This window comes from Salmo trutta, chromosome 7, assembly GCF_901001165.1.
Source record: "Salmo trutta chromosome 7, fSalTru1.1, whole genome shotgun sequence".
In the NCBI taxonomy this organism is placed as follows: Eukaryota; Metazoa; Chordata; class Actinopteri; order Salmoniformes; family Salmonidae; genus Salmo; species Salmo trutta.
Genome location: NC_042963.1, coordinates 26,538,530 through 26,554,847, shown reverse-complemented (window position 1 = coordinate 26,554,847; position 16,318 = coordinate 26,538,530). Strand labels below are relative to the sequence as shown.

At 42.0% G+C, this 16,318-nt stretch overlaps 1 protein-coding gene across 1 annotated transcript in view; it reads left to right on the top strand.

The window, feature by feature from the left end:
- b4galnt4a (beta-1,4-N-acetyl-galactosaminyl transferase 4a) overlaps positions 1-16,318 on the top strand; it is a 486,523-nt gene that overhangs the window by 435,142 nt on the left and 35,063 nt on the right. Inside the window, exons 9-10 of the mRNA XM_029758480.1 lie at positions 7,032-7,098; positions 15,941-16,105. Coding sequence (XP_029614340.1) covers positions 7,032-7,098; positions 15,941-16,105 — 232 coding nt within the window. The remainder of the gene's footprint in view (positions 1-7,031; positions 7,099-15,940; positions 16,106-16,318) is intronic.

Below are 16,318 nucleotides of genomic sequence, written 5' to 3'. Positions count from 1 at the left end.
ACTAAGATCTAGGAGCACGAGGACAGATGCAGAGCCTCGGTCTGACGTCATTAAAAGGTAATTTACCACCTTCACAAGTGCAGTCTCAGTGCTATGATGGGGTCTAAAACCAGACTGAAGCGTTTCGTATACATTATTTGTCTTCAGGAAGGCATTCAGATGCTGCGCAACAGCTTTTTCAAAACATTTTTAGAGGAATGGAAGATTCGATATAGGCCGATAGTTTTTTATAATTTCTGGGTCAAGATTTGGCTTTTTCAAGAGAGGCTTTATTTCTGCCACTTTTAGTGAGTTTAGTACACATCCGGTGGATAGAGAGCCGTTAATTATGTTCAACATAGGAGGGCCAAGCACAGGAAGCAGCTCTTTCAGTAGTTTAGTTGGGATAGGGTCCAGTATGCAGCTTGAAGGTTTAGAGGCCATGATTATTTTCATCATTGTGTCAAGAGATATAGTACTAAAACACTTTAGTGTCTCCCTTGATCCTAGGTCCTGGCAGAGTTGTACAGACTCAGGACAACTGAGCTTTGGAGGAATACGCAGATTTAACCTCTTACATCTAGACGTTCCGCTAGCGGAACACCTGCTCCAATAGCCAATGATGGGCGTGGCGCGAATTACAAATTCCTGAAAAATAGAAAAACTTCAATTTTTCAAACATATGACTATTTTACACCATTTTAACCTCTCTAGGGTATGCGGGACGAAATCGTCCCACCTACGTAACAGCCAGTGGAATCCTGTGGCGCGTTATTCAAATACCTTAGAAATGCAATTAATTCAAATTCTCAAACATATGACTATTTTACAGCATTTTAAAGACAAGACTCTCGTTAATGTAACCACACTGTCCGATTTCAAAAAGGCTTTACAACGAAAGCAAAACATTACATTATGTCAGCAGAGTACCCAGCCAGAAATAATCAGACACCCATTTTTCAAGCTAGCATATAATGTCACAAAAACCCAGAAGACAGCTAAATGCAGCACTAACCTTTGATGATCTTCATCAGATGACACACCTTGGACATTATGTTATACAATACATGCATGTTTTGTTCAATCAAGTTCCTATTTATATCAAAAACCAGCTTTTTACATTAGCATGTGACGTTCAGAACTAGCATACCCCCGCAAACTTCCGGCGAATTTACTAACAATTTACTAAATTACTCACGATAAACGTTCACAAAAAGCATAACAATTATTTTAAGAATTATAGATACAGAACTCCTCTATGCACTCGATATGTCCGATTTTAAAATAGCTTTTTGGTGAAAGCACATTTTGCAATATTCTAAGTAGATAGCCCGGCATCACAGGGCTAGCTATTTAGACACCCAGCAATTTTAGCCTTCACCAAACTCCGATTTACTATTAGAAAAGTTTGATTACCTTTGGTGTTCTTCGTCAGAATGCACTCCCAGGACTTCTACTTCAATAACAAATGTTGGTTTGGTCCCAAATAATCCATAGTTATATCCAAACAGCGGCGTTTTGTTTGTGCGTTCAAGACACTATCCGAAAGGGTAAATAAGGGTTACGAGCACGGCGCATTTCGTGACAAAAAAATTCTAAATATTCCATTACCGTACTTCGAAGCATGTCAACCTCTGTTTAAAATCAATTTTTATGCCATTTTTCTCATAAAAAAGCGATAATATTCCGACCGGGAGTGGTGGTTTTCGTTCAAAGAGAGAGAGAAAGTAACATGGAGTCGACTCGTGCACGAGCCTTAGTCTCATAGTACTCTGACCGGCCACTATCCAAACGCGCTAATGTTTTTCAACCAGGGCCTGCAAAGCCACGATTCAGCTTTTTGCCGCCTTCTGAGAGCCCATGGGAGCCGTAGGAAGTGTCACGTAACAGCAGAGATCCCCTGTATTGGATAGAGATAATCAAGAAGGCCAAGAAATGGTTTGGAATCTTCTCAGGTTTTTGCCTGCCAAATGAGTTCTGTTATACTCACAGACACCATTCAAACAGTTTTAGAAACTTTGGAGTGTTTTCTATCCAAAGCTAATAATTATATGCATATTCTATTTTCTGGGCAGGAGTAATAATCAGATTAAATCCTGCCCCCTAGTCATAACAGGTTAAAGAGGAGTCTGTAATTTGCTTTCTAATGATCATGATCTTTCCCTCAAAGAAGTTCATGAATTCATTACTGCTGAAGTGTAAGCCATCCTCTCTTGGGGAATGCTGCTTTTTAGTTAGCTTTGCGACAGTATCAAAAAGAGATTTCGGATTGTTCTTATTTTCCTCAATTAAGTTGGAAAAATAGGATGATCGAGCAGCAGTGAGGGCTCTTCGATACTGCACGGTACTGTCTTTCCAAGCTAGTCGGAAGACTTCCAGTTTGGTGTGGCGCCATTTCTGTTCCAATTTTCTGGAAGCTTGCTTCAGAGCTCGTGTATTTTCTGTATACCAGGGAGCTAGTTTCTTATGACAAATGTTTTTAGTTTTTAGGGGTGCAACTGCATCTAGGGTATTGCACAAGGTCAAATTGAGTTCCTCAGTTAGGTGGTTAACTGATTTTTGTCCTCTGACGTCCTTGGGCAGGCAGAGGGAGTCTGGAAGGGCATCAAGGAATCTTTGGGTTGTCTGAGAATTTATAGCACGACTTTTAATGCTCCTTGGTTGGGGTCTAAGCAGATTATTTGTTGCGATTGCAAACGTAATAAAATGGTGGTCCGATAGTTCAGGATTATGAGGAAAAACATTAAGATCCACAACATTTATTCCATGGGTCAAAACTAGGTCCAGAGTATGACTGTGGCAGTGAGTAGGTCCAGAGACATGTTGGACAAAACCCACTGAGTCGATGATGGCTCCGAAAGCCTTTTGGAGTGGGTCTGTGGACTTTTCCATGTGAATATTAAATGCGTTGGTTCACGCTTTCAGTTTTGCGCAAAAGCTGCCATCTATCCACGGTTTCTTGTTAGGGTAGGTTTTAATAGTCACAGTGGGTACAACGTCTCCTATACACTTCCTGATAAACTCAGTCACCATATCAGTGTACTCGTTGATGTTCTTCTCGGAGGCTACCCAGAACATATCCCAGTCCGCGGAATCAAAACAATATTGATGCGTGGATTCCAAATGGTGTGACCAGCGTTGAATAGTCCTTAGCAAGGGTACTTCCTGTTTGAGTTTCTGTCTGTCGGAAGGGGGGAGCAAAATTGAGTTGTGATCAGATTTGCCGGAGGGAGGGCGGGGAATGGCCTTTTAGTGCTCCCGGAAGTTGGAGTACCAGTGGTCGAGTGTTTTAGCAGCCCGAGTACTACAGTCAATGTGTTGATAGAACTTTGTTAACGTTTTTTTCTCAAATTTGCTTTGTTAAAATCCCCTGCTAGAATAAATGCGGCCTCGGGATATGTGGTTTCCAGTTTACATAAAGTCCAGTGAAGTTATTTGAGGGCCGCCGTGGTATCGGCTTGAGGTGGAATATACACGGCTGTGACTATAACCAAAGATAATTCTCTTGGGAGGTAATACGGTCGGCATTTGATTGTGAGGTTTTCTAGGTCGGGTGAACAAAAGGACTTGAGTTTCTGTATGTTATCACAATCACACCATGAGTAGTTAATCATGAAACATACACCCCCCCTTCTTCTTCCCAGAAAGGGTTATTTATTCCTTTCTGCGGCGATGAACTGAGAACCCAACTGGCTGTACGACTCGGACAGTATATCCCGAGAGAGCCATGTTTCCGAGAAACAGAGTATGTTACAATCCCTGTAGTCTCTCTGGAAGTAAATCCTCACCCTGAGCATGTCAACTTTATTATCCAGAGACTGAACATTAGCGAGTAATATACTCGGAAGCGGTGGGTGGTGTGCGCGCCTCCCGAGTCGGACTAGAAGTCCACTCCGAATACCTCTTCTCCGCCGGCAGTGTTTTGGATCAGCCGTTGGAATCAGTTCAATTGCCCTGGGGGGTACGAACAAAGGATACGATTCGGGAAAGTCGTATTCCTGGTCGTAATGCTGGTAATGTTGGTAAGTTTCCATTTCTCTGATATCCAAAAGTTCTTCCCGGCTGTATGTAATAACACAAAATAAATTCTGGGCTCATAATGTAAGAAATAACACTGAAAAAAGCAAAATACTGCGAAGTTGCCTAGGGGCTAGAAGCACGGCTGCCCTATCTATCGGCGCCATTTTTCATCTGTATGCAGATGATACGGTTATATATGCTGTTGACCAAGCTATGTTAGAGCTGCAAACTTTTTAGATGGGCTACATATATACTGATTGGATGGTTCTCTCATCCAGCAGATCCCCGCCTATAAATATCTGGGCATTTGGATGGATAAAGTAAAAAAATATATTTAAAGAGGCCTTTGAAAAAATTACTAATATTGAAATAGATCTTGCCTCTTTCTAAAAAGCAGGAAGCAGATTGTACAATCAACTTTCCTGCCAGTTTTGGACTATGGTGAAACCATTTATCAAAATTCAGCAGACACTGCTCTTAAACTTTTGGATGCTGTCTACCATAGCACACATTGCCTTATCACAGGTGATAGGTTTAATACTCATCATTGCATCCTGTATCAGAATGTCGGCTGGTCCTCACTAAATTCTTGTTGATCACTTCATTACTCCCTTTTTGTTTACAAAGCTCTGCTGGAATAATCTACCAACCCACTGTTAAAATATAAAATATGAGACACCAAACCCATTCACAGGGATGGTTCACTCTCAAGGTTCTACTAGTCCGTACCAATCTAGGTAGATCTGCTTTCAGTTTTCTTGGAATAGTCTGCAGAACTTGCATCTTGATTCCCTGGTGCCGCCAGGGCAGTTTAAGACTGTAGTATAAGAGAGTATAATGAGAGTTGCAGTTTTTACTGTTTTTACTATTATTGAACCTTTATTTAATTAGGCAAGTCAGTTAATTAAGAACAAATTCTTATTCACAATGACAGCCTACACCGGCCAAACCTGGACGACGCTGGGCCGATTGTGCTCCGCCCTATGGGACTCCCAATCACGGCCAGTTGTGATACAGCCTGGATTCAAACCACGGTGTCTGTAGTGATGCCTCAAGCACTGAGATTTAGTGCCTTGCATGCTGACCACACCGCTCATGTTGCTTATATAAATTTAAACATACATGTTATTCTATTATTGCACCCACACTACTGGCGCATGCCAATGAGCGTCTGCGTTGCCAAGCGCAAAAAATAAGTCCTTTCTATTCGTGACGCTGAACTTGGTGCAAGTCCTGCCTCTCCCATTTCCTCATTGGTTTATAGAAGTAGATACCCACGTGCCATCTCCTCGTTAGTTATACCCACCTGGGTGATTAAAAGATGAACTGAGTTCGGTCGTTCATCATGGTAACTGAAAGTTAGATGCCAATCGCCATATAATGTCCAAAGAAGAAAAAGGCCTGGAAGGAGGAGATGACTAGAAATTATTCTGTTGACCGTTTTATGTGTGGATTAATTGTCGGAGTACAGGACCTTGTGCATTTCAGGTAAAATAACAACTCAACGTTTATATCCCAGGACAAATTAGCTAGCAACAGCAAGATAGCTAAATAGGACAAGTTAGCTAGCAACTGCAAGCTAGCTAGCTAAATTGCCATAAATGTTAAATGCTTTTCAACCTGTCCCCAAATTAATATAATTGGTTCAGAGTTTGTTTTGATATTTTAACTTGTGTGTCGTGATCGCGTTTGGTGTGGGGGGACAAAATCTATTTGCGCATAATGGCGCATGATGCCGCACGCGCGGGGCCTATTTGGATACGGTGTTAGACCGCTGCGCCACTCGGGAGCCCAAAACCCCAGTTGTTTTGATTGAAAGAAGAGATTGTTGTGGTTGTAATGTTGAAAGTTGTAACTTCTATTTGTTTATATATATTTGTTTTATTTGTATCTTTGTTAGTGATCGTTTTGTACTGTTCTATTGCTGTGGTCAGGGCAGCTTTAAAAATGAGCCCCTGGTCTCGAAGGGTTTCCCCTGACGACATAAAAGTTATAAAAATGAATGAAATAAATGTAGAAAATGACATACCTCCCATGAATACACTGCTGGTAACCGGAAGTGACTTGGTAAATTCAGAATCTCTTTAAAATGATTGTAGCCTGTCTCTCTCTCTCTCTGTCTGTGTCCCAAATGACTCCTTATTCCCTATATAATGCATTACCTTTTACCAGATGGGAATATATAGGGAATAGGGTACCATTTGGGATGCAGTCTCTGTATGTGCTGCTGCAAACACTCTGCGTATTACCCAAGCACAGGATTCACACACCAACCAAGCACTCATCTTGCTTGCTCTACTTTGTCCCCTCATTTTGGTCAGTCTGCCTCTTTCTCCCACTGCTGTACTTCCTCTCTCTTTTGTTGCCCCCACATTCTTAAGCCCTCTTTATCTTTCTGTGTCTATCGATACTTCTGTCTGGTTTTCTATCCTTTGTGTTTCTCTGCGACTCCTCTGCATCCATCTCTGTCTCTCCTCTGCATCTCTCCCTCTCCCTCTTTCTGGTAATAGTAGACCTCTGGGCATAGTGGCGCTTGAAGTTTGAGGGTAATTTAAAAAAAATATATATATTTTTATTGTCACATATGCTGGGTAGGTGTTGGTTTTACAGTGCCAGCCATAGTGGTACGGCACCCCTTGAGCAAATTAGGGTTAAGTGCCTTGAACAGATTTTCACATAGTCGGCTCGGTTATTCAAACCAGCAACATTTCACCCCTGTTCTGAGATAAGACAGGGGTTCAGACTTTCCTCCCCTCCTCTCCTCTCCTCTCCTCTCATCCCCTCTTCTCCTTTTTCTCTTCTCCTCCCCTCCCCTGAATCCATCTTCACATAAGAACTACTGAGTTTGAGAATGAACAGGGCAAATCTTGTACTATGTCTGCATCCCAAATTGCACCCATTTCCTATATAGTGCACTACTTTTGACCAGGGCCCTTTGCAATGCCATTTGGGACGCAGCCTATGTCACATGAAGTAAAATTGTACGTTCAAGCAGTCTGTCTCACCTGCTCTCTCTCTCTCCTCTCTTTCAGTGGCGTCCATTCCTGCCAGGTCTGAAGTATGAGGTCATCGATTCTGCCTACATTTCCCTCTACACAGGTAAGCTGTTTTTTTTGGGGGGGGGGGGTTGGCTCTGGCCGTAATGCTCTGGCTAGAAGTTCCCCTTAGGCACATATTTACATTTAACATTTACATTTAAGTCATTTAGCAGACGCTCTTATCCAGAGCGACTTACAAATCTACCCAATGGCGAAAGAACGAGTCTTGCTGCTTTCATTGTAGTTGTGGTATACACACACACACACACACACACACACACACACACACACACACACACACACACACACACACACACACACACACACACACACACACACACACACACTCCCCCCCCCCCCACACACACACACACACACACACACACACACACACACACACACACACACACACACACACAGTTCCCTGGGATTGATTAGGGCGATAGAGGTAGATGGGAGCACAGATGCTATTCCAGGTTGCACTGCCCTGTTCACAGCAGACAGGAAGGCAGACCTAAGGAACAAAGTGCTCTGGACCAATGGACTAGAAATACTATATCAGGAAGTCTTGTGTTTCATGGTTGTGTCCATCATTTTGTAACAACCTTAACCCAACCTTGCAAGAGGATTGGAGCTCTGGCATAATGGCTCAGGTGATGGAATGACAGTCACTGGTTCCGGGTTTTCGAATCCCGGTCTGGGCTACCCCCAAATGGCTGCCATATTGTTGATGTCATTCACCCTGCCTTTCATAAACATATGAGGCTCAAGTAAAAAAATTAATAATTAGTAAGAACACATTTTGGACACAGGGAAACACAACACTGACCCCTTCCTTACCATAGAGACCAGGGTGACCACCATAGACATAAACACAGGAGAATTGCTTGACAACATTAGGTATAATCTCTATGGTGATGTGATGGAGGGACAGAAAGATGGCAAGAATCTTATCTATGATCTATTCAATGAGGTCACTCTCAATTTCCATCTCTTTCTTTTCTTTCTGCCATACTTTCATATCTACACTGCTGTAATTTTGGGACGTACTGGAGGAATGGACGTAATGGAGGAATCTCTCGTAAACATTCAATAATCGAAACATGGCTTGTGTCCCGAAAGGCACCCTCTTCCCTATATAGAGCCCTACTATTGACCAGAGCCCTATTGGCCCTGGGCAAAATGTGTGCACAATATGGGGAATAGGGTGACATTTGGGACACAGACATAGATTCATGGAATCTTTTGCATCACAATTTTCCAAACGATTCTCTATCATGGACACACACAACAAGTTTTTCACCCATGGTTAAGTTCGACTAACTTAGACAGAAACACAGCTACTTTCCATTCCATCACAATTTTCCAATGTCTTACATATTCCTCTTCAAATCAAACCAAATTGTATTGGTTGCATGTTTTGCAGATGTTATCTCTTATGTTCCAAGCTCCAACAGTGCAGTAATACCGAACTATACAAAACAATACACACAAATCCCACAAAAATATAAAGAAAGGAATTAAGAAATATAAAAATATTAGGACGAGCAATGTCAGAGTGCGAAAATAAATATACAGTGTATTTGGAAAGTATTCAGACCCCTTAACATTTTCCACATTTTGTTACGTTACAGCCTTATTCTAAAATGGATTAAAAGTAATTCTTTCCTCATCAATCTACACACAATACCCCATAATGACAAAGCAAAAACTGGTTTGTAGAAATTGTAGCAAATGTATTAAAATAAAAAAAACGAAAACACATTTACATAAGTATTCAGACCCTTTAGTCAGTACGTTGTTGAAACACCATTTGCATCGATTACAGCCTCGAGTGACGCTGCAAGCTTGGCACACCTGCAAAGCTATTTTCAGGTCTCTCCAGAGATGTTAGATCGGGTTCAAGTCCAGGCGCCGGCTGGGCCACTCAAGGACATTCAGAGACTTGTCCCTAAGCCACTCCTGCGTTGTCTTGGCTGTGTGCTTAGGGTCGTTGTCCTGTTGGAAGGTGAACCTTCACCCCAGTCTGAGGTCCTGAGTGCTCTGTAGCAGGTTTTCATCAAGGATCTCTCTGTACTTTGCTCTGTTTATCTTTGCCTCGATCCTGACTAGTCTCCAAGTCCCTGCCGCTGAAAAACATACCCACAGCATTATGCTGCCACCACCATGCTTCACTGTAGGAATGGTGCCAGGTTTCCACCAGATGTGATGCTTGTCATTCAGGCCAAAGATAGTGACACCTGTAGTGACGCCTCAAGCACTGCAATGCAGTTCCTTAGACCACTGCACCACTCGGGAGGCCATCATGTGCCTTTTACTGAGGAGTGACTTCCGTCTGGCCACTCTACCATAAAGGCCAGATTTGTCGACCGCTGTTCTCCCATCTCCACAGAGGAACTCTGGAAATGTGTCAGAGTGACAATCGGGTTCTTGGTCACCTCCCTGACCAAAGGCCTTCTCCCCCGATTGCTCAGTTTGGCCCGGGTGACCAGTTCTAAGAAGAGTCTTGGTGGTTCCAAACTTCTTCCATTTAAGAATGATGGAGGCCGCTTTGTTCTTGGGGACCTTCAATGCTACAGAAATGTTTTGGTACCCTTCCCCAGATCTGTGCCTCGACACAATCCTGTCTCTGAGCTCTATGACTATTTCTTCAACCTCTGCTGGCTGTATGGACGGGGACAGTATATCTGCCATGATTCCGTGAAACAGAGTATGTTACAGTCCCTTGGCCCCCTTAGAAGCATCGAGTGTCACAATGGATGTCCAAAGATTTCCAATAGCTCTATGAATACTTTAATTTGAACACATTTGAAACTCAACACCCCATTTGAAAACACTTTATTCCAGAGTTGTAATGGAAGGTTGATGAATCTATGAGCTCATGATCATTAACGATAATTAACAAGTTCCGTATTACTGGGTCTTAGAGGCAGATTGTTGCCTAGCAACAGTTCACTTGGCAACCATGATGTCAGAGGCTGGCATCCTGTTAACCCTCTCCATTCTGACCGCTCCATCAAATAAGTGATAAGGGAGGTGTGCGTGTGTGCATGTCGTTGGTGCAAACTTAATAAAGGGCCCTACAGATTTTTTCCACTTATACCTCACTGCTTCTTCTTGTCTCAGGAAGGGCCCAGCTGTTACAGTATGCAGCACAAACACACACACTGAAGTCACTCTCCGGCTCTGAAACTGATCCTCAACTCAATGTGAACTCTCTCTTGCCAATCCTTTCTCATCCAGCTCTATTCCTCAGTCCCAAATCCTCCAAACACACACACACACACACACTCCCTGAACCTGCCCTTCAGCACATGGTGCCAAGAGCAGGTGAACCAAGCAGGAGGTGGGGGGACACCTGCCAGCTTTTTGCATTGATTCATTTATTTAATAAAGCTAATCCTTTACCAACAGCTACTCTTCCTTGGGTCTCTCTCTCTGTCACACACACACACACACACACACACACACACACACACACACACACACACACACACACACACACCCACACATTTTCTCTTACTTTCTCCACTGGGAAAATGCTTCATACAGTACCACTCTGCTTTACCCACAATCCCATTTGGGATTAAAAGAACGACTTGGGCTGCCCTGTTATTTATAAAGCATTCCTCATCTCAGGCCTTGCTACTGACACTCTATAAATCACTGGCACTCACTCCTTCCTGCACACCATTGATTGGTGTAATTATACCCTCTCGTCTCACCTCTCTTTTCTTTTCATGTCGTCCATCTCTCCATTCCTTTCCTCATCTTGCACCTCCTTTCCTTGCCTCTTCTCGTCTCTTCTCTTCTCGTCAACCCAACACCTAGTCGAGATCCAAGGTTGCTATAATGACAATACCCAGTGATGTAATGGGAAATTGGGATAAGACAAACAACCACTGAATATAAACAAAAGCGTATTACATTTTTAGAACTGTATTGTTTGCAGTTTGATTGCATTTTAATGTAGGCCTATAAGATCGGTCACGGGGAGATGTTCATATTGAAACATATCTTCTTCTTTTGTAAAGTTCTTCATTTGTTTGCTAAGATTAGCACAGATTTTCTCAGGGGACCCCAGATGTGGCCCCGATCCCAAGTTTGGGAACCAATGTAATAACCTCTCTCCCTGCTTGCTTCCTCTCTCTGTGTCTCTTCTGCATGCATTGCAGCCTGCCTCGGCCTCACCACTGTCTGTTTCACTAGTACTCTCTGTAAAGCAACGTTATGATTAGAATTGAGTAGCTTACATTTTGCTCCTGTTGAGGTCAGGTGCTCCTGCTGAGGTCAGGCTCCATTTAACGCTCGCTTCTTACTTCATCCTTCTAGCCAGCTAACACTAGCCAGAGCCATTTAACGTTACTGCAATACTAATCGAAGTCTCTGCCGGCAGCTAGCCAACTGACGGACAGATTGACTGACTTATCTACAGTATAAGCGACTGTAACATCAAGTAAAAAAAAATATTTACACAAAGATTAATTTAGAACGGTTGGCCTTGAACTTTCGTGGCTTCAATGAGAGAGGGCAGTTGTTCTCCCCTGCTACAAACATCCCCCCCCCCAAAAAAACTTGACTCTTGTAGAATGAGTGCACAACTGGTTATTAAAGTTAATTTAGTTGCTAATGACAGCCTGCAGTATCCCGGTCGGCCTTCAACTTGAGTTACTCAATGAGAGGGGGCAGCACTGAGCTAGACTTCAACGTCACTACCTGGAGTAGCTCAAACTGTGCATGTTAAATCTCCATGAGCTATCTTAATTAACCGACTTCATTTGGCTTCAATGCGCTATTGAGTCTTCCCATAGGAATGAATGGTGTCACGTGACCAATGGCTTTGTATATTCATGTACAGTGGCAAGAAAAAGTATTTGAACCTTTTGGAAATACCTGGATTTCTACATGAAATGGTCATAAAATTTAATCTGATCTTCATCTAGGTCACAACAATAGACAAACACAGTCTGCTTAAACGAATAACACACAAACAATTATACATTTTCATGTCTTTATTGAACACACCGTGTAAACAATCATAGTGCAGGGTGGAAAAAGTATGTGAACCCTTGGATTTAATAACTGGTTGACCCTCCTTTGGCAACAATAACCTCAACCAAACGTTTTCTGTAGTTGCGGATCAGACCTGCTCAACGGTCAGGAGGAATTTTGGACCATTCGTCTTTGCAAAACTGTTTCACTTCAGCAATATTTGTCATGTCCTGACCATAGTAAGAGGTTATTTTCTATGGTAGAGTAGGTCAGGGCGTGACAGGGAGGTTGTTTTGTGTTTTTCTATGTTTTGTATTTCTATGTTTAAGTTCTAGTTTTTCTATTTCAATGTTGTTTTTTTGGGGGTTGATCTCAAATTGGCGGCAGCTGGTCCTCATCGTCTAATTGGAGATCATATTTAAGTAGGGGTTTTTCTTCCTGGGTTTTATGGGTTATTATATTTTGAGTAGTGTTTGTTTCTCTCTGCGTCACGGTTTGTTGTTTTGTTTATTCAGTTATTTATGTATTGCAAAATTTCACAGATTAAATAAAATGTGGAACTACAACCACGCTGCACTTCGGTCTGGTCCTTTCGACAGCCGTGACAATATTCTTGGGATGTCTGGTGTGAACTGCTCTCTTGAGGTCATTCCACAGCATCTCCATCGGGTTGAGGTCAGGACTCTGACTGGGCCACTCCAGAAGGCGTATTTTGTTCTGTTGAAGCCATTCTGTTGTTGATTTACTTCTGTGTTTTGGGTCATTGTCCTGTTGCATCACCCAACATCTGTTGAGCTTCAATTGGCGGACAGATTGCCTAACATTCTCCTGCAAAATGTCTTTAAACTTGGGAATTCATTTTTCCGTCGATGATAGCAAGCCGTCCAGGCACAGAGGCAGCAAAGCAGCCCCAAACCATGATGCTCCCTCCACCATACTTTAGTGTTGGGATAAGGTTTTGATGTTGGTGTGCTGTGCTTTTTTTTCTCCACACATAGTGTTGTGTTCCTTCCAAACAACTCAACTGTAGTTTCATCTGTCCACAGAATATTTTGCCAGTAGCACTGTGGAACATCCAGGTGCACTTTTGCAAACTTCAGACGTGCAGCAATGTTTTTTTTGGAAAGCAGTGGCTTCTTCCGTGGTGTCCTCCCATGAACACCATTCTTGTTTAGTGTTTTATGTATCGTAGACTCATCAACAGAGATGTTAGCATGTTCTTTAGCTGACACTCTAGGATTCTTCTTAACCTCATTGAGCATTCTGCGCTGTGCTCTTACAGTCATCTTTGCAGGATGGTAGCAACAGTGCTGAACTTTCTCCATTTATAGACAATTTGTCTTACTGTGGACTGATGAACATCAAGGCTTTTAGAGATACTTCTGTAACCCTTTCCAGCTTTATGCAAGTCAACAATTCTTAATCTTAGGTCTTCTGAGATCTCTTTTGTTCGAGGCATGGTTCACATCAGGCAATGCTTCCTGTGAATAGCAAACTCAAATTGTGTGTGTTTTTTATAGGGCAAGGCATCTCCAATCTCGTCGTACAGGGATGTGAACAAATTTCTGCACAAAATTTGAAGGAAATACAATTTTTGTGCTTATGGAACATTTCTGGGATCTTTTATTTCAGCTTATGAAACATGGAACCAGTACTTTACATGTTGTGATTAGCTTTTTTTTTATTGGTATAATTCAATGTGGCAAAACGTAATCTTGGACAAGTCATTAGCCTGGAGGTTCACCTACTTTTTGCAATCTACACTGTGAATGTTTAAATTATGTATTCAATATAGAAAACAAAAATACAACAATTTGTGTGTTATTAGTTTAAGTACATTGTTTGTCTATTGTTGTGACTTAGATGAAGATCAGATCCCATTTGATGACCAATTTATGCAGAAATCCAGGTAATTCCAAAGGGTTCACATACTTAGTCTTGCCACTGTATACAGTCATTGGTTTGTAGACACGGCAGGCAGTCGCCGTGGTTAAAAAAATTGCCTTATGTCCAGTGTCTCTCAAACCCACTAGTCTGTCAGCTGCGTCTCTAGTTGCTTACTTGTATAGCCACTTGCCATTGGTTTGCTGAGACCGACTCCGAGCTGGGTTAGTTCGTTTCACGTCTCATAATTTATCATTATCAAATGTGATTTTTTGGGGGGAGCTATATATATCCATAAATTGTGGCCCCAAATCTGCAACATATTTGAACAGTTTGCGGTAGAGCAGGGGTTTCCAATATTTTGTTTCATTAAGGATACTTCATACAACAACCTAAAAAAATCACGAGCTACTCATATACACCCTGCATATTTTGGCATTATGTATAAGGCGAATGTCTAGCAACCCAAAGGTTGCGTGTTCGAATCTCATCACAGGAAACTTTTGCATTTAAGCTAATTGCCAACTTTTCAACCACTTCTACTTTTGAGCTACTTTGCAACTAAGCATTTTAGCTAACCCTTCCCCTAACACTAACCTTAACCCTTCTAGCTAAGCCTTCCCCTAACCTTAACCCTTTAACCTAACCTTAACCCTTACCTTAACCCTAACCCCACGTTAGCGTTATGCACCTAGCCACCTAGTTAACGTTACTCACAACAAATTGGAACATATCATACGTTTTGCAAATTTGTTAGATGTATATTTTGCAAATTTGTAACTTACCATACGAATTCTGGACATCCTCAAATGAATACATACCATACGAAATGTAACACATCACACTGAATGGAGAGTCTCAGATTTATGTACAGAATAATACGTAATGCTCTGAGACCAGGTCGCCCAGCCAGGACTGTTACTTTTGTAACTGAATGTAAACATTTTAACAATGTGATTTAGCCGATTTAAATTGGGAAAATAGATAGCAAAAATGCAGAATGGTGTTAAATGCCTGTAAATCTTGGGGATGAAAATTATTTTACATATTTAATATTACTACTGATTATTTGTCACTATCTACAAGCTACTCATTGACAGCCCGTGAGCTACCTGACATGCAGTTTCCATCTCAGGTGCAACCTTTGGTAGGCTAATGGAAGGCTACTCAGAGTCAGAATCTGCTCTACAGTGAATCAGACATGCCCGTGCTCGTCATGGTTCTTACAGGCAAATTGAAATTATACAATAAATTTGCTTGTGGTACACAGCTCAAATGATTTGTAACAACTCCAACTGGACACAGCTAAAAATAATAGATAAACTATTTTATTTTGCAGGTGGCTTTTCATTTTAAACACCAGTGGTGCAACTAGTGCTTTCTAACTGCACGGAATCAAAACAGTGGTGCAACTAGTGCTTTCTAACTGCACGGAATCAAAACAGTGGTGTAACTAGTGCTTTCTAACTGCACGGAATCAAAACAGTGGTGTAACTAGTGCTTTCTAACTGCACGGAATCAAAACAGTGGTGTAACTAGTGCTTTCTAACGGCACGGAATCAAAACAGTGGTGCAACTAGTGCTTTCTAACTGCACGGAATCAAAACAGTGGTGCAACTAGTGCTTTCTAACTGCACGGAATCAAAACAGTGGTGCAACTAGTGCCTTCTAACTGCACGGAATCAAAACAGTGGTGGAACTTGTGCTTTCTAACTGCACGGAATCAAAACAGTGGTGCAACTAGTGCTTTCTAACTACACGGAATCAAAACAGTGGTGCAACTAGTGCTTCCTAACTGCACGGAATCAAAACAGTGGTGCGTACGAGCGAAGCAAAAATTGCAATCTGTTGATCATTATATAATACGGACATATCTATTTGAATACAGACTAGCTTAAAACATTATCGATCATTTGCACCCCTATTTTGAAAGTGGGGTGCAGCTGCTCCGTTTGCTCTATTGCTCAGGTGCCTATGTACTTCCCTCACACTCCCTCTCTCTCTCTCTCTCTCTCTCTCTGTCCTAGATGAATCCAGTCTGAAGATGAACAGTGTGGACCACATCCCTCAGACCCTGGCCAGTCACAGTAGACCATCATCAGTAGAGGAACAGTCACAAGAACACAGTCACTTCAGCAGCCAGCACGGAGCGGACATGCTCAAACCAGACCCCCGAGACACTTTCTATAGCAGTAAGTATATAGTATAGCACCAGACAGCCATGCACATCTCTCTCTGCCAGTCTATTTCTCTCTTAATCTTACCCTATTTTTCCTTTTTCAAGAAACTCCATCATGGCTCTACTCCAGTATCCATATATAGCATACCACTTACAATGAAGTAATATTTATTTTATTATTTTACATTTTAGTCTATTAGCAGATGCTCTTATCCAGAGCGACTTA